Genomic DNA, 19552 nt, shown 5'->3' on the forward strand with positions numbered 1-19552 from the left:
GTCCTTGCCTATGCCTATGTCCTGAATGGTTTTGCCTAGATTTTCTTCTAGGGTTTTTATGGTGTTAGGTCTTATGTTTAAGTCTTTAATCCATCTGGAGTTAATTTTAGTGTAAGGTGTCAGGAAGGGGTCCAGTTTCTGCTTTCTGCACATGGCTAGTGAGTTTTCCCAACCTCATTTATTAAACAGGGAATCCTTTCCCCATTGCTTTTGTCAGGTTTGTCAAAGATCAGATGGTTGTAGATGTGTGGTGTTGCCTCTGAGGCCTCTGTTCTGTTCCATTGGTCTATATCTCTGTTTGGTGCATGCTGTTTGATTACTGTAGCCTTTACTAGTTTGAAGTGCCGTAGTGTGATGCCTCCAGCATTTCTAGGCATTTTTGAAGTTCAGAGTGCAGTTGTTCCCAATGTTTCTAAGAACCCCATGTCTGTAATTTTTAAAATTCTGTCTACACCCAAATCTAGATATACCACATAAATTCACAATTCAGTAATTTGGAAAATTCATAGGAGACTATGGCTCACAGAAACTACTGATCCAAAACCTCGTGTTACAGATTAGCAAAATAAGGCCAAGAGAGGGAAGGAAACCTACTCATGTGCAGTCAACAAGTTTAATGACAGTACTCAAGTCAATTAAGGATAAAATAATGCTGAGGCACTTTCTGGTACTGAAAGTGTTCTTTATTCTATATCATCCTATTTGAGTTTTATTGTTTTTACACAACTGGGAAATACTTAAGGTACAAATTAATAAATTTAAAAGAAATCTCAGTACAGAAAATACATTTAATATACTAAAGCAAAAACCAAAGATCTGAGAAGATCCAAGAGATGAAGACAAGCTATAACCAGAGTCTGAAGTATCCAAGGAGCTACTCTTTTTGAGCCATATTCTTCTCAGCTTCCAGTTATTTGATAAACACATCAGCAAAAGGTTCAAAGTTTTAAAATATAAACAAATACAGACTTTATTTTGTACTGTACAAAGTGCTAATTTCGGTAGATCCATTAAAACAGAATATTTAAAAAAAGATCATTAATAAAAGTAATGATCACTAAAATTAATGTTATACACAGTTTACAGCATTTTACTGCTAGTGTTTTAATTCTGCATGAGCAACATCAAAGTACTTACATAGCTAGTTTCTAAAACTTTACAGAAAACCCAGTACAATTCCAAGTGCTTATAACAAGTACGAAATATGCTTATGTTAGAAATAGTTATCTACATATTAACAAGAAACTGTGGTCCTCAAATATGCCAATTTTAGAGAGTCTAATAACTACTGATAGTAACTATATAAATGTTTTGGAAAAAAGTTACATATAAAAGCCATACTTCAGCTGAGGTGATAACTAGACATCAGTTTCCAGAGCTTCAACAATGTGTGCAGCAGCAGGACGATCTTTAGGGTCTTCATTAGTACATACAGAGAAGAGTTCAATTACTTTCTGGTATGATTCATCTAGTTCTTCCATATTAATAGGTGGCCTAGTTCCCAAAGCTGCATAGTATGCTTCATCATCAAAATCACTTTCATCAAAAGTTTTATCTTGAAGGAGTTAGAGATTAAAACAATAAGCAAAATCACTTTACGTCATGGAAAAGCCTAAGAGCTCACCCTCCTCCTGAAATAAGAATTTATGGTCCAGTATGGTTTCCATTCAGCCATAGACAGAATGGAACTGTCTTCAATTGTCTTGCCTTCAAATAGATTGGCTTTAGTTTGGATTTACAGGTTATAGACACCTACTCCCACCCTTCCTGTGACAGCTTTCCAGTCTTTTTCTCAGGTAAGGAGAGTTTTAAGGTAAGTTTTTGCTTCTCTTGACAGCCTCAATTTTTGTCCCTATTCTCAATCTACGTCTCATTTGTGTGAGATTAAACCTTGGTGGTACCAAATCAGTCATCAGTACTAATTAATAGATATCTTAGAAATTATGCCACTAAATCATATAATTTGCTTTTTCAAATTTTAAAAGATAAAGAATGATAAAATATTATATAAACTAATCTTTAGTATGAAATGAAGAGATTGGGATTTATGTTAGAAATTGTATTCATACCTTCATCATCATCATCATCATTTGAAAGATTAACGTGTGGAATGGATAAAGTCATCATCTCCCACAGAGTAAGGCCAAAGGCAAATATGTCTGCCTTGTCAGTAATAACACCATTCTCCTCCAAAACTTCTTTGGGTTTCCATGGCTCTGTGCCAATGTAGCAAGCCTCAGGGTCAGTCACTGAAACAAGCAAAATGGTTATGAAGGCAGGCACTAGAAATCACAAAAAGGCAAGCAACCATGATTTGAACAAGTAGTTGACAGGTTAATCAGTGTAACCAGTAAATGTGAAAACACAATAAGGATTACTTTCTACCTTTCAGGCTGGTAAATATTCAAGAAGCTGGTCAGTTGGCAAGTATGTAGAAAAACAGCAATTCTCTTAGTAGTAGCAATATAGAATATGGATGTTCAGAATTACAGACTCGAGCCAGACTGCCTTGCTTGGGTTCAAGGACATGTGCAAACTGTGTGAGACTTTGAGCAGATCACTTTTAGACTGGAATTTCTTCATTTTGTGAACAATATTAAGCTGAGAGAAGTGCCATTTCTATACTTCCATGATTGCTACGTCAGAGAAAAGGGAAAGGGACTAATCGCACATTGGCTGTTTTTTAAAGCCCAAGAAAGAAGTAAGTCAGTCGACTCATATTTCCATTTTTAGTCAACTTGTCAATTTCAATGAAAAAGTCAGCTAGAATTCTGATTAGGATTGGACTGAATCTCTAGGTCAATTTGGTAAAAATTAACATCTTACTAGTATTGAGTCTTCCAAACCACGGTCATATATTTTTCCAGTTATATCTTACTGAATTTTCTCAGTGATGCTTTATAGTCTTCATTACAGAGGACTTTTTTGGTTATGTTATATTCTGAAATATTTTGGGTTTTGGTACTTGTAAATGGATTTTGAGGACTTAAGACTTTTTTGGTTATGTTATATTCTGAAATATTTTGGGTTTTGGTACTTTTAAATGGATTTTAAACAATTCCGTTTTCAATTATTTACTGCTCATACATAGAAATATCGCTGACTTTGCTTAATCTAATAGTGGTTTTATAGATTCCTTGGGATTTTCTATCTAAACAACATATCATCTGCAAGTAGGGACTCTTGATTCCTTTAGAATTTTGCATTCTTCATTTCCTTGCTTTATTTCAGTGGCTAGGGCTATAGTACTGTTAAATAACAGTGGTAAGAGAAGGCATCGTGGCTTGTTCCCTACTATGGTATGATAACCTGCAGGTTCTTCTGTAGACAGCCTTTCTCAAGCTAAGATCCCTTCTATTTCTACTTAGCTGAGAGATTACCTTTTTTTTTAATCAAAAATGGATGTTGGATTTTGTCAAACAGGTTTTCTGCATCTATTGAGATGATACATAGTTTTCAAATTTGTTAATATGGTGATATTGACTGTCCCCAGCTTTCAGGTATAACTGACAATTATATATGTTTAAGGTATACAACTTGATGTTTGATATACATAAACACTGTGTGACCTGATGGCCACAGTCAAGCTAGTTAACATATCACTTCATATAGTTATTTTCTTATTGTGTGAGAATACTCAAGATGTACTCTCAGCAAATCTCAAGTGTACAGTATTGTTAACAATGGGCACAAAGTTTCCATTATGCAGGATGAGTAAGTTCTGGTGACCTAAAGTACAGTGAGGACATTGATTCTGGAATGTTAAACTTTTCCTTCCTGGACTGAGTCCTAGTTGGTTAAGATGTAGTGTCCTTATGTACTGTTGGATTGAATTTGCTAATATTTTGTTAAGGATTTTGATATCTGTGTTTGTGAACAATATTGAACTATCATTTTTTCTTATTCTGGGTACATAGCAGGTATACATGGTTATGTGTTAATGAGAAATTTTGATACAGGCATGCAGTGCACAATAATCATATCAGGATTGATGGGATGTACCATAATATGTTGGGTTTTCATATTAGAGTTATGCTTACCTCAGAACAAACTGGGCAGTGGTCCCTATTTCTCTATTTTCTGAGAAAGTCTGTGTAAAATTGGTGTCATTTCTTCCTTGGATAGTTGGTGAAAATCAACAGTAAAACATCTGGGTCTTGAGTTTTCTTTGTGGGGATGTTTGTTAATAGACAGGGCTATTTGGATTTCCTATTCTTAAATTAATTTTGGTAAATTGTATTTTTCAAAGACATCGAAGTTGTCAAATTTATAGCCATAAAGCTGTTAGTAATAGCCTAATTCTTTAACTGTGAGAATTTACGATGATGACCCTTTTTTCATTTCTGATACTGGTGACTTCTCTTCTGTTTTTTCTTGATCAATCTAGATAAAGTTTTATACATTTCATTATCTTTTCAGATAACCAGCTTTTGGCTTTAGTATTTTACAGTATTTTTTATTTCATTGATTTAGAATTTTTTTTCCAATATAATTTATAACTATAGATTTCCCTCTAAGCCCTGCTTTAGCTATCACTCGCACATTTTGATATATTCTATTTCTATTTTCCTTATTATTCAAAACATTTTCTTTGACCCATAGGTTATTTAAATTTGTGTTACTGAATTTCCAAACACTTGGGGTTTCCTTGGATATCCTGTTTATGGTTTCTAAGTTAATTCCATTGTGGCCAACATATATACTCTATAATTTTTCCCATAGTGTTGTACAGACCCTTATTTCTTCTGTAACTAGGATAAACTCAAACTCTTACAAACAGAATATTAATTAGGCAGTTTTAGAGTGTATTATAGTAAAAAATGAAATTTTTCAGTATTTGATTACTATAATCTCCATTTTCTCACAAATCATTTTGAAACAACAGAAGACACAGTGGGACAGTTTTCTGAAACAGACTTCTCCAGAACTGAAGGTAAGTTCTGCCTTGAGAAGCTCAATAAATTTACAAGGCAAGGAAGAAGAAACTAACATTTATAAAACAAAAAGGAGGACTAAAAAAAGGAAAAGTGATGACCCAAAAGAAGATTCCATTTAGACTTAAAAAAAAGGAAAAGTGAGAATCCAGAAGCCAAGAAATTGAAGATTCCAGTTAAACACTAATTTGTTCCATTAACATTCTGGGAGGTATGCCTGATAAATGAAAGGCTCTGTTAAGTGAGAACAAAAATACAGACTAGGAGGGTACCCAGTACCAGCAGACAAGAAGGAAAGATGAGTGGTGTCTCTATGGAGCCTTTGTAGGCTTTGGGCATTAACGTTTAAAAGTCAGTTATGGACACTATAAGCTCTTTAAAGGCTTTCCCCCATACTATACCTTATATCTAATAGGCACTTCATGGAATTCATGACAAGAGAAAAGCCTATAGACATGGCCCAGGTGGGAGTGACTCTGGCAATAAGGACATAAACATTTTTAAAGGTTTTTCTTATTTTAAATACAGATTTCCAAACTGTCATCTGAAAGATTCTACCACAAGAAACAATTTCTGAGCTTGAGCATTTAACTATCACTGCAAGACTTTTCAATGAACATTTCTATGATGATTAAATGTCCTAAATCTGCATTGTCCAGTGTGGCAACCGTGAAATGCATGTAGCTAACTGAGCACTTGAATTGGGGTTAGGGTGGCTGAGAATAATTTCAGTGTTTTAAATAGTAATTTACATAGCCACATGCAGCTCGTAACTACTGTACTGAATACTTTGTCACCCTCCCCATAATGATGACTATGTTCCATAGGTCCTAAAGGGAGAATGACAGAACATGGCACTAATGGCCATGCAGTTTGAGTAGCAAGTCACTGATGTTTTTGAGGTCTGTTACCACAGCAAAACCTATTCTTACCTAACTTCTACTTAGTATATGAGAGGACATATTAACCTACATTGTTGTTCATACTAGCAATCTTTTTAATTACTAGAAATCTTGTTAGCCCTTCAATAATATATTTAAAAGTCAGGCACTATTCTAAGGGTTGAGGATATTTCAGTGAACAAGATACACAAGATTCCCATCTTAGAGCTTACAAGTCTACTGGAGGAATGGAGTAATGTTTAACAGACAATTTAAAGTGTTGATAGATTAGTTATCTCATTGTTACTTAGCTTTTAAAAAATTAGAACATTACATTTATATTTTCCTAATAAACTGACCTTTTTTTCATTTCTGTCTCTTCATGATAGAGTTTTTATCTTTTTCTCATTGATTGCTAATAACTCTTAATGCATTAGAAATACTAAGCCTTTGTCTTATACATGTTTACCTCAGTTTGTAATGTCTTAAGCTCCCAGCCCCTCTCCTACCCACAGTGATACAGAATTCTTTTTTTAAATGGAGGTACTCACAGCTTTTTAATGATGGTTTCTAGCTTTGGTGTCCTCTTTAAAGTCCTCTGCACACCCAACATTAAAGAAATATTTATCTACAATTTTTTCTATTACTTTTCCCCCCAATTTTCAGAATATGGGGATTAAAGTATAAGGATAGAAAACAGCTGTTTTTTCCTAAAATGTCCAGATAACATCATTCACTAACTACCTATTTTCTCACTAATACAAAAATTCCACCTTTATCACACAATAAATTCCTCTATTTGGAAACTATTTCCTGACTCTTATGTATCACTGCTTTAATTTCTGTAGCTTTATAAAACTATCTAGTCAGGAAGATTCCTCCCTCCTCATTCTTTCAGGAGACTTTTCCCAGCTATGTTTGAACATGTATCCTCAAGAAGGAACTTTATATTCATTCTGATATATTCTAAAATAGATCGCATTAAGATTATGTAGAATTTAGGCTTTCAAATTTATGTCTGCTTTCTGTTCTTCTTAGGGTATCTGTTTTTTCAATTTCAGTTGAATACTCAATTTCATAAAATGTTTTTGAGTACTTCTGACCATATCAAATAGAGTTTCACTAGTTATAGTCTCAATTATTTTCTAAAATATTTTATAAATGGAAACTGATTTCTCTCTTTAGCCAAAAATTATTCAGAAGTGTTTTAAATTCCTAAAAAGTTGGGAGTTTTTGTTTTCTATTTTATTACAAATTTCTAGATTTACAGCATTGATGTTAAGGAATATCACTTATTGGACTTTATACTTTTTATAATCTGAAGTTTGTGTGACCTAAGAATATGGTCAATTTTAATACATACTATGGTGCTGAGGGACTTGCCTTGCTATTTACTCAGATCTTTAACATCCTTACATTTGTCTATTTGATCTATTAAGAATTGAGAAAACTATAAAAACCCTCAGTTTTATTATGTTTGACAATTTATTCTTTTACTTCCTGAAGTTTCCACTTGGTCAGTTATTTAGAACAGTTCTATTTTTATCAATCATTACAGACTTTATAAAGTCTGTCTATTCATCCTGCCTCTTGCCTTCAATTTTTATTTCAGCTAGAAATTTAGGCATATATATGTTCTAAACAAACAGCATTTATTAACCATTTGTTTAACTTAGGTTCATATAAAGAGACAAATTTAAGCATTATTTACTAAATAATATGTTGCAAGCAGAGGCTTTCTTTTGAGGCTAGCTCTTATTTCTCACCAAGAACATATCTTAAATTCCCTGAGAAGCCAATGATCAGTATATAAAGTAGAGAAGAATGAGCTGGGGTGGGCCAAGGGGCAAAGAGCCAAAGACCAGCCTTCATCAGCACCTCTCTTTCCTGCTTCAGTCTGGTTTCCTCTACCAGGTTCCTAAATTTTGTCACTTTACTGATGCTAAATAAACTGCTTTACAAAAACTTTTACTTTCTATTCCCAGATGTTTTACTGCATAAATATCCCAATTCAGTTAGAAATCTTTCTCAAAGTTAACTCCAATTAAAATATACACTAATAATACTACTACTAATATAGTAATTTATACTGTACGTGTAGCAAGGGAGAGGACTACAGGCTGACTGGAAGAGAGAAAACAAGGGGCTTTTTTACCATATACTTTTTAAAAAGTTTTTGATCCATGTGGACTTTTGTATTTAAAAATGTAAACATTAAAAACAAAATTTTAAAACTTAAGAGTAGACTTACCAGTCATATTTTCATCCAGTGGTAGAGAGACTCCTACATCACAGATTTTAATTGTTTCAAAATTGCCTTTAATTACAACATTTGAAGATTTTATGTCTCCATGAAGCAGTTTCTTTTCTTGGTGCAGATACTAAAATATTAAAAAATTTAACACATATGAGCAGAAATATAAACTAATAAAAATGTAATAACCTCCAAATCAAAATAACAATTTGAACTCCCTAAAGTTTAGGCTTATATTTGTCCAGCATTATGGGTTTTTTGTTTGTTTGTTTGTTTTTTCTTTGAGATGGAGTCTCACTGTTGCCCAGGCTAGAGTGCAACGGCACAATTTCGGCTCACTGCAACCTCTGCCTCCTGGGTTCAAGCAATTTTCCTGCTTCAGCCTCCCAAGTAGTTGGGACTACAGGTGCACGCCACCACGCCTGGCTCATTTTTGTGTTTTTAGTAAAGACGAGGTTTCACCATGTTGACCAGGCTGGCCTCAAACTCCTGGCCTCAAGTGATCCACCCACCTCAGCCTCACACCTGGAATTACAGGTGTGAGCCACTGTGCCCGGCCCAGCATTTCAAATTATTTGAAGCAAGAGAAGGGAACATCTCATGTTATCTTCAGTCTGCCACACTGACCAGAAGTCTAAAAGTTTCTTTAGGAATAGATATATACTTAAGCTAACTTTTTATACTTTTTTTCCAAGACGGAGTCTTGCTCTTGTTGCCCATGCTGGAGTGCAATGGCACGATCTGGGCTCAGCAACCTCCATCTGCCAGTTTCAAGCAATTTTCCTGCCTCAGCTTCCCAAGGAGCTGGGATTACAGGTGCCCGCCACCATGCCTGGCTAATTTTTGTATTTTTAGTAGAGATGGGGTTTCACCATGTTGGCCAGGATGGTCTTGATCTCGACCTCATGATCTGCCCTCCTTGGCCTCCCAAAGTGCTGGAATTACAGGCATGAGCCACCGCACCTGGCCCTTTTGTATGTTTTAATGTGTTTAGTCACACAGTACTTACCACTGTGTTACAACTGCCTGTAGTATTCAGTATAGTAACATTCTATATAGGTTTGCAGCCTAGGAGAACTGGGCTATACCACATAGTCTAGGTGTGTAGTTGGCCCTACCATCTAAGTGTGTGTAAGTACACTCTATGATGTCCACATGCTCAGTGATGAAACTGCCAAATGACACATTGCTCAGAACATACTAAGCTACATACACATAAATGTAATTCAGAAGCAGAAATGTAAGTCTATGTTTTTACATTAGCCCCTTACTGGAATTGACTAGTAACAATATTCCACATTCAAAGATGTCCTGCAAAGTGATTATTTGCTCATTTAAAATATAATGACATAGTTACCTTTAACCCTCTTGCCATATTCAAAGCAACTTTTAAAATTACGGCTGCTGGAAAAGGATCTCGGCTGTCTTTATATCTTTCTTCTATTAAGTCATTTAGAGACTTTTCACCTCCATATTCCATAGCAAGACACAGACTGCCATCACTGGCTTCAGTAAAAGCACGATAACCTTAAAGAAAACATGACGTTACTTTACTAATATAGAGAAGAACAGTAATACTTTAAGTCCTTTATAGTAATGCGATTGAAAACATGGACCTGGGCTAACACTAACAAATACACAATGAAACAGCTACTACTTAGAAGACTAATTCAGTAGATCTCATTTAAAATGCCTTCAGTGTTTGCCAGTAGTACCACAAATTAAAACTTTTGCTTTCCTTTACTTCCCTAAATATAATGGTTTCGCCAGCCCTACTTGTATTAAAAATGAAATCCAGGAAATTACCTAAATGGATTTAAATTATCTAAATGAAGATCATTTTATATTCCTAAAATCTTCATAGAACTAGCAACATAATTATATCCTCATGAAGTTTAAATATATACTTACACATAAAAAAATAGGCAAATTTTTTAGACTGATCACATTAATTTGATTCCCATTAAACATCCAGCCCCATCCTCTTCATTTCTATTAGTGAAACCAGTTAAGAGAGCATATAAGCTGTTTCTGAATAAACAATGATATACCAGATACTGCTACCAAATTTAAACTTACCAACAATGTTTGGATGATGAAGGCTTTTCAAAATCTTAGCTTCATCAATTAGTCTCTTTTGATACACACTTCGATAATGATCATTACATATAGGATTAATCTTTTTTACAGCCCAAGGAGAACGAGACAAACCTCTTGGAGATCTAAGAAAATTAAAAAGGATAGAAAGCAACAAAAACCACAATACTTTTTAAAATAATTAACAACTTCCAAATTTGGGGGGAAAACTTGAAGGTAATTTGTTTAAAAAAAAAATAGTATTAGACATATTTTGGACTATGAACACCTCCGCTACATTTCCATTTCACTTGGGAGATCTAATATACTGAGAGAAGTCTTAGTATCTTCACAGTGGGGAGGATAAAAACTTGAAGGGTAAAGATGGAATGTTACAAACTTTAAACCTGAAAATTGCTACTTTCTAATTTTTCCATTTGAGCATGTTGGACTACTACTTATTAAATATTATATGTGTCAGATGAGTTATAGGATGCTAAAGAAAAAACATTAGGAAACTTAAGAGATACTGGAGAACATTTTGCCCATATATCATCATCCAAAGACTAGCATGCTGTTCTTTACCAACAATTATTGCTCCCCTCCACTGACCAATTCACCTTATGCCTTCTATCACACGCTCAAAGATACGTGCTTAAGGAGATAATGATAAACATACAAATGAGAACAATTTAAACTTTCTATTTTCTAGGAAGATTCAGCCATTTTATAAATATATAAGGTCTAAATGTTTTAAGGCCTAAATAGTTGAAATAAAGTCGGGGAAAGGTTTACCTGAGGTGGTAGGGATTTATGAGTATAGCAAATCACAAAATACTAAGTATCTGTAGCATAACAGTACAAAAACTAGTGAAAGAGCCTCAAAAGTTTAAGACAAAGTTTAATGGTAAGAACACAAGAAACTGAACCAAAGACCCTATTTAGCTTTGCACTCCCTCAGAGTTCTATGGCTGCAGAACCTTTTTTGTTTGTTTAATCAAAAAGCCTATTCTAAAAGTATCACAAGATTTCTTAATTCATATATATCTATCCGTAAGTTTAAACTATTCTTAAACCTCCAGTTTTAGATAACAGCAGCATTTGAGGATTATGGTGAACATCTGCATATTATTTTATTATGAAAAATGTAGTTTTCAAGTTTCAAAGGTTGAAAGTTTAAAATTTAGTAAACAAGTTCATCTTCACCTTTTCCATAAAATATTCTATTCTATAGAATAAGAATAGATTTATGAAACTTGAATAAAATATTCAACCACACAAAAAGCTGGTTCATTAAAAAGACTAATCGAAAACAGGCAAAGTTCTGATGATATTACAGGAAAAATAAAGACAATATCACAAATAAAAAATGGAGACAAAACTACAGATACGAGAAAAAATAAAACCTTTATGCCAGTTATTTAAGACAAAATAGACAAAGACTTAGAAAAATCTAAGAAAACTGATTTATGAAGAAATTTAATCACCAGTTTAAAATGTTCTGTAGGGGGGAAACCCTGCAAGTGCCGTGGCAAGGATCTGAAGCCTCAGCCTGTTCCCATATAAATCTTGATTTAGAAAAGAATTAGAAATGTAGGCTCATAGTTATAATCGTTATATAATCATATATAATCTTTACAGTTACTTATAATCAAAGATATATACTTTATATAATCACATATAATCTTATAGTTACTTATAAAGATATATACTCAATATAACTTTTACTAATGAGTATCGGGTTATGAAGCATGGAACCGAGGTGACATTGTAAACAAAGTGATCCTAAGGCAAGATACTCTAAACCCTCTGTCACCCCCGCATAAGGGCTGATGGCGGGCGCCTCGGCTGTGCAGCAGCACCAGTACTGTGAAAGCACCCAGTGTTTAGCCAGCTAGGGGAGATGTCCAAAATGACCAAGACATCTCCTTCCTGGGGAAGTCAGGAGAAAGCTCTGCTTCTCTAAGCTCTTGTAGCAAATCCAGGGGCTTAACTGTCTCTATGTGATGCTGTGCCTTCAGTGGTAACATTCCATGTCTACTCTCACACCCTGCTTCTGCACCTGGTTTCTCTTTTTCTTAAAAGAATAGTAGTAATCTTAATGTCCTTGATATTTCTGACAAATATGCAAAGAGCACTGATACATTAGCTTTTCTCCTCGCCTCAGCAACTTGAAAGTATTGGGCCCCCATCTCCAAGACACATGATTTACCTGAACCTATCACCGACCACCATTACTGCACCCTACCTTCCCTGCCCACTGCTTTGTACTCAATAAAAGTCAGAGTGTCCAGGCACTCGGTGCCACTGCAGGTCTCCACACTTTGGTTGGCAGTGGACCCCTGAGCCCAAACTCTCTTTTCTCTACCTCTGTGTCTGTGTCTTATTTCTACAGTTTCTCGTCTCTGCACCAATAGGGAGGGGGGTCCCAGAACCCTATAGGGCTAGAACCTATAATGTTCCTACTAGAAATACAAAGTGTAGATGACTTTAAGCTTTCAAAGGATTTACCATTCAATCCATACAAACTGTTTCCCCAGGGAACAGAAAAGGGACTATGAGTCTCATATAACTTTAATTTTAAAAAATCAAAAGGGATAGTAGAAAAAGGAAAACACAAGCCGACTTCACTCACAGATACAAAAATTGAAACAAACTTTAACATTAGCAAACTGAATCCATCAGTTTATTTAAAAATACTACATCAAAACTATGTTGGATTTAACCTAGGAATGCAAACTTGATTTAACAATTAAAAAAATGTAGACTTCTGGGTTAAAATTGTAGCTTAAACATACACATCGTTTTTATCCTTTCCAAGCCCACTAAAATAATAGCAAATGGATATTTTAAGACATAACAGCCAGCAAGAATGGAATTAACAGCAGAAGAGACAACAGCAACAAAATTTCAGAAGCTGGAAAGCAGATCGAAGTAACTGGCTTAACAGCCCCAATGAATTGCTTGCAAGTTATTTAAAAAGTAAGTAGGGCTGGAAGGGGTACCTTACAACTGTAATCACAAGACTTTGGGAGGCCAGGTTAGGAGCATGACTTGAGGCCAGGAGTTTGAAACCAGCCTGGGCAACAGTAAGACCCCTTCTCTACAAAAAATTTTTAAAAGCCAACCTGTGGTGGCTTATAACTGTAGTCTCAGCTACTCAGAAGGCTGAGGCTGGAGGATTGCTCAGACCCAGGAGTTTGAGGCTGCAGTGAGCTATGATGGTGCCACTGCCAGCCTGGGTGACAAAATGAGACCTTGTCTCTAAATAAGAAAGTAAAAAACAGGTGGACTCCTAGATACTCTCCATAATTGCACCAATTGGCAGCTGCCCACCTCCCATCCCCAGCTTCTAAAGACTGAGCCTGGCTTTGGAAGGGCTAAAACAAGTCTTTAGCCTGAGGTTTACTGGCAGTTGAGAACCCGTAATACAGAAGCAGGGTAGTAATCACTATATGCATACTAAATGCTCATGAGTTTTTACATGTGCATATACCTGTGTTACCAACACCTAGATACAGAACACTTCCGGCACTCCAAAAGACTAAAGATGCTATTTTTAGAAAGGATAATTAATTTAAAACAAGATAAAAACTCAATAGAAATGTTGAAAGATAAAGCTAGTGAAATCTCGGAAAACAGCAAATAAGAAACGGGTAGATGACAGATTAGTAAGTTCAACATTCAAATAATAGGATTCCAGATGGATAACAGAGAAAAACGGGTGAAAATCATCAACAAAGTAATTTTTTAAATAATGTCTCAAAAATTTAAGAACAGAAACTATCATATTCCAAGAGGACCAAATCCAGGTGTGTCATTGTGAAATTTCAGAAGGCGACAAATAGAAGATCATACAAGGATCCAGGGCAGTGGGAGGAACAGATAACATAAAACAGATTACATATGAAGAATCAGCAGTCAAAAGGCTTCATAATTCTCAACAGCAACAGTATAAGCTAAAAAAACAATGTCAGTGACTGATATTCTCAAAATTCTAGAGGGAAATTGTTTCCAAATGAGAACTGTAACCCAGAAAACCAAAAATGGCCATTCAAGTAAAGTGGAAATTTTGCCCAGGATTTTGTCAGCACATTGTCAGCAGCCGTCCCTATTTTTATTGGTGAGGAAGGAGACTCAGGCATCTGGGATCACCTCCCCCTCTGTCTTCCATATTGTATTTCAATAGAAGAAAAGGCTGGCCAACTGGTGCCTCCTGAATCACCTTCCTGTAAATAACACGCTTGGTATTGGGGAAGCTCTCCGGAAGACACTGTTTTCACTTAAACAAGATCAAACCCCCACCCCACTCCATCAGGTGACCAGAACCTTTTCACATGTGATTCCTAAAACTGTAAACCCGAAACCTTTTCACATGTGACTCCTAAAGCTGTAAATTCAAAACCCTTTTACTCGTGATTTCTAAGGCTGTAAACCTGTGATTCTTTCACATGTAATATCTAGAGCGTAAGCCTATATAAAGGCAAAACCTTTCTTTGTTAGACGAGCTGGGTTTAGATAAATCATTGCCCGGCTCCCAGCCGTAATAATAAACCCCTTCCTTCCCCGTACGGTGTTCGAGAGCTCTGTTTCTCATGGCTGCTCCTGCTACATTATTAGTAACTGCCTCTTTTTGCTTCTGTACTTAAGCTTATTGCTTACTAACTGGAAAACCTTAAGAGAAACTGCTTTGTCTAAAACCTGCTGCGTTGTCTAAAGTCCTGAGTTACTTCCCCTGCCCCTTTACCCATAAAAACTGTGTACTTTTCTTAGCCGGGATCCAGATTTTTTGGATGTGAACCCTTCTGGGCCCACCGGCATAATAAAATATGTTCCTCCGATCCCCTGAGTGCCACTTGGGTTTCTTGTCAGGTAAGATTTTCCACAACACAAGTAACATTTTTGAAAATGCAAAATCTCAAAAAATATATCTTCTGTGCCCTAATTCATGGGGAGCTACCAGATGCCCTATATGAAAACAGGATGTAAACCAATTAATAATAAGATGCAGAAGAACACAGGATCTAATTCAGCAGAGAAGCACAGGAAATTTGCAGGTTATGGATAAAAGAAATCCCAGGTTGGCAGGGCTGAATCTGGAGGAGTGGTAGGGTCAGGCAGGCATTGCTGTTTTTCAAGATCAGCTTTTGAAGCTTTTTGACTAAACCACATATAGTGTAACTTTGTTAAAAACACTTTACATTTAAAAACTTTTTTTTAAGAGGGGAAAATAAACTAGCTATAAACCTGTTAATTTTTTTCTTTCAAAATAACTTAGCAGTCAACACTAAAAAAAATAGAAAAGAAATCAATACCATACAAACACACAAAAGAAGTATTTAAACTGCAAAAATGCTTAGGAATACCCATTGTATATAATTACTAAATTTTTTTTTTTTTTTTTTTGAGACGGAGTCTCTGTCACCAGGCTGGATCACTGCAACCTCTGCCTCCTGGGTTCAAGTGATTCTCCTGCCTCAGCCTCCCGAGTAGTTGGGACTACAGGCACGCGCCACCACCCTCAGCTAATTTTTTTGTATTTTTAGTAGGGACAAGGTTTCACCACATTGGCCAAGATGATCTTGATCTCCTGACTTCGTGATCTGCCCGCCTTGGCCTCCCAAAGTGCTGGGATTACAGGTGTGAGCCACCACGCTGGGCTACTAAATTGTTCTTAATTAGCCTCTTATTAAAGAAAGAGTTTCTATCTGCAAACAATATAAACCTAGATGAAGAAGATACAGAGGTACAGAGGGTTGCACTAGTCAAGCCGATTCCAAGAATGCATCAAGGAATATATATTGACTTAGTTGTTACCACTTAATAAATATGAAACTAGGTACAGAGTAATGATTAAAATGTAAGGTTTGAATGAAGCAACTGAGGCCAGTTATTGGAATAAAGAAATTTAATCAGCTCCTGGGCGAGGTTCTACGGTCTGACAGGAGGGGCCGGAGAAGTCGCGCTTCTCTTCTTGGGGCGTGGGGTTTTATAGGGAGTGGAGGTATTCGAAGGAGGTAGTTTCATTGGTTATGAAGGGACTGAGCACGGACAAGGGGCTGGTCAAGGACGTATGAGGCAAGCTGCCATAGGGCAGGTCTTTGGCAGGCTTTTTCAAAATTTCGGTGGGTGCAGGATTGAGATTGGAATGTGGAAATGGGTACGGGGAGCCTGCATGGAGAGGGCAAATGCTGAGTAATGCACTCAGAATGGTGATACAGTTTTCAGGTGCGGAGAGAGAAGGGTGTGTCCATTTGGCTCCCAGCGAAGCAACCAGCCTTACATAAAAGAAGTAATTTTGGGCTGCGCATGGTGGCTCACACCTGTAATCTCAGCACTTTGGGAGGCCGAGGCAGGCAGATCACAAGAGGCAAGGAGTTCGAGACCAGCCTGGCCAACATGGTGAAACCTCATCTCTCCTAAAAATACAAAAATTTGCTGGGCATGATGGTGCACACCTGTAATCCCAGCTACTCGGGAGCCTGAGGCAGGAGAATTGCTTGAACCTGGGAGGTCTTGTGTGCCACTGCACTTCAGTGTGTGTAACAGAGTGAGACTGTTTCCAAAAAATACATGCTAAGAAGTAATTAAAAAAACACTTTGTTGACAGCTATATTAGCTACTGGCACCATACTTGTTCAATTATTTCATTTTTCTTTTAACACAATATTCCTACTTTAAAATCATGTATTTACCTTTACTTAATAACAATGTCATAAGAAATAAAAACCTTTTACTTCTTTTAGAAGAAAATATCTTAGGAGGGCAACACTGCGGAAGAAGAGATAGCAGTCACTGACATCACCTAAAACTGGCTTCCTCTTTGAGGTTTTCTCATGAATCTAGTTTAATTACCACAAAGGAACCCTTTCCCCTGCCACTTCCCCTTCCTATGGAAGCCAAGGAAAAATTATAAAGTAAATGACTTCCCCTTTAATAATCCATCAGAAGGAAGCTAGGAGAAAAGCAGAGGCAGAGCTACTGGCAAAGTTATAAAAGGGTCTAGGGATTGAAATACAGTTGTCAGCCAGGATCAGGAACACACACCAAATCTCCAAGTACAGTAGAATTGTATTTCCATGCAAAAAGGTTAATCTGAAATCTTATGCTTACCTTTTCATTAGGTAAACATTTACCCCAGTACCAAAGCCAAGCTTCTGCATAAACGGAGAGGCCGGGATATTTATAGTTGGAGTTGAACATAATACTAAATGTCAGAAAAATAAAAAACAAAATTAGTATTTGAAAAGCCCTCTACAAAAGCATCTTAACATTCTCAGTATACCACTGCCAAAAGTATTAATTGACACAGTCTTTCTGGAGAGCAATTTGACATCTACCCTAATTTTAAATGGGTGTACCTGTGGGAATAGATGGCCAGGGCAGACCTGTGTTATTTATAGTTAAATGATTACAAGCTTGCTTTCCTTTAATTCACTGAGATGTGTGCCACAGATCATATCCAAACTATGGTGCAGTAAAATAAAAGCAGAGATCAAGCGGTAACAGGAGGCCTATGGTAAAGACCATCTGAGAGCGTCTGTAACAGTGGAACACTGTGATGTGACTGCAGAGCAGAAAAAACTGCTTTGGTCCCACAGCGTTTCCCAACATAGAGTTTGTGTGAGGATCTCCTCAAGGGAGCTTATGCAAAACACTCTGGGATGCAATGCAACCTCTGTTCATAAGACTCGGGAGGTCTTCGCAGATGAGTGCTGGTAGGCTGGAAGGCCTTACAGGGCACAGCTACACTGGAATGCCACAGGCTCTGCCTATGGTCTCAGAATATGGAGCAATTCCAATTGCTCTGTGTCCACAATGCTCGGGAGATAAAAGCCCCTTGATGCATTGTGTATGTGGTCGACCTTATGGCACCTTATCCCTATATCTGTTGCCAAAGCACCTGGTTGGACAATGGGTGGTAAAATCTCAGTGTCCTTAGTTTGCTATTGGATGCCACAGACACATCCTCTTCCCCCCCCCCACCCCATCTTTCTTCTCAACCCCCCTCCCCACAGCCTGCAAGATTAACAGATAATACACCTAGTAAAAGCACTTGGAGTCCAAAGCTCAAGGCCAAGGCTGATCACCCTGCAAGAGTGCACTGGACCCATGGACCATGCTTTAAAATTCTATTCTTGTGTCTTTGTCTTTCTTTTCTCACTCCCTGGTCATGGCTGGGACGCGGGACACCATGCACAGGGTTGGGCTGGTTCCCAACATACTCCCTTTGACCAAGTTTTTGGAGTTTTCTCCTACAGTAACACTGAAGCAGAGAGTTGGGAAATGGCCTGTTTTTGTATGGCCTTCAAGCTAAGAACTGCTTTGACATTTGTAAAGCATTGTTAAAAGATAAAGGGGTTGGATGTGGTGGCTCATGCCTATAATCTCAAAATTTTTGGAGTCTGGGGCAGGAGGATCACTTGAGCCCAGCAGTTTGAGACCACCTTGGGCAACATAGAGAGACTCCATCTCTACAATTTCTTTTTAATTAGTCAGGCATGGTGGCACTCGCCTGTGGTCTCAGCTACTTGAGAGAATCGCTTGAGCCTAGGAGGTTAAGGGTGTAGTGAGCCGTGTTCATGCCATTGTATTCCAGCCGGGGTGACAGAGCAAGACCAAGTCTTAAACAAAAAATGGAGTTCTGCTTCTGCACATGAAAAAGTAACTACTCTTGGACAATTAACTGCTCCTGGAGTAACCAACTCACCATGAACTAGAAAACCAGACAAAATGTAACTGTTTTCAGACATCTAACAACAGGCAGAGCAGCATTGTGAGCCCTGAGAGAAGAGAAACAAATGAGATGAGCCCTATCACAACCCTAACTTACTGCCTGAAGGCAGTTTCCAGACTGCAGGACAAAGGTTAACATAATCCAGCAGTCCTGTCACATTAAGGAGACAGAGATCAGAGGTCAAGAAGGACTAGGTGGCTAGAATTTGTGGAGCAGAGAACTAAAGAGAAGAGAGCTCCAAAGAGAGAGGGCACTCCAAAGATCTGAAAGGTCTCTCTTTCAGTGTTTGGCCAAGTACTTATCAGCACATAACAATGGGTGGATGCCCCAAAGCTGGGAAAGCACCTGAGGAAATCAATTCTCTCAACAGTTACCAGAGATCATACAGGTCTAGGAACACTTCATGTAACCATCAGCCAGAGAGTGACCATCAGCCAGAGAGTGACAACCCTGTAACACACAGTAAAGTCCTCTAAACGGTCACAACTAGATAGTACAGCTAAATTTTAGCTCAAGATAAAAGTTCCTAACAAAGCTTAAAAGCCAGTCTCAAAAGGAACAGGCTAATATCCAGGTAACGTAACCTCGGACCATAACTAAATCAAACACTCTTTAAAGGAATAGCAAAATCCAGTACTAGACAATGCAAAATATCTACCACCCAATCAAA

The 19552-nt window shown here is 37.1% G+C and overlaps 1 protein-coding gene across 2 annotated transcripts in view; it reads right to left on the reverse strand.

Annotated features, from left to right (window-relative positions):
- Nucleotides 1-667: 667 nt before the first annotated feature.
- The window catches only part of PBK (PDZ binding kinase), a 39359-nt gene continuing 20474 nt past the window's right edge, over nt 668-19552 (reverse strand). For both annotated transcript variants that reach the window (XM_012435248.3, XM_012435247.2), the window contains exons 3-8: nt 17259-17352; nt 10149-10291; nt 9427-9596; nt 8067-8196; nt 2070-2249; nt 668-1555 (exon numbers count right to left, since the gene is read on the reverse strand). In XM_012435248.3, coding sequence (XP_012290671.1) covers nt 1359-1555; nt 2070-2249; nt 8067-8196; nt 9427-9596; nt 10149-10291; nt 17259-17352 — 914 coding nt within the window. In that variant the 3' untranslated portion in view covers nt 668-1358. The remainder of the gene's footprint in view (nt 1556-2069; nt 2250-8066; nt 8197-9426; nt 9597-10148; nt 10292-17258; nt 17353-19552) is intronic.

The sequence above is a fragment of the Aotus nancymaae genome, unplaced genomic scaffold (genome assembly GCF_030222135.1).
Source record: "Aotus nancymaae isolate 86718 unplaced genomic scaffold, 86718_ANA_hifiasm-v0.15.2.pri h1tg000079l, whole genome shotgun sequence".
NCBI classification, from domain to species: domain Eukaryota; kingdom Metazoa; phylum Chordata; class Mammalia; order Primates; family Aotidae; genus Aotus; species Aotus nancymaae.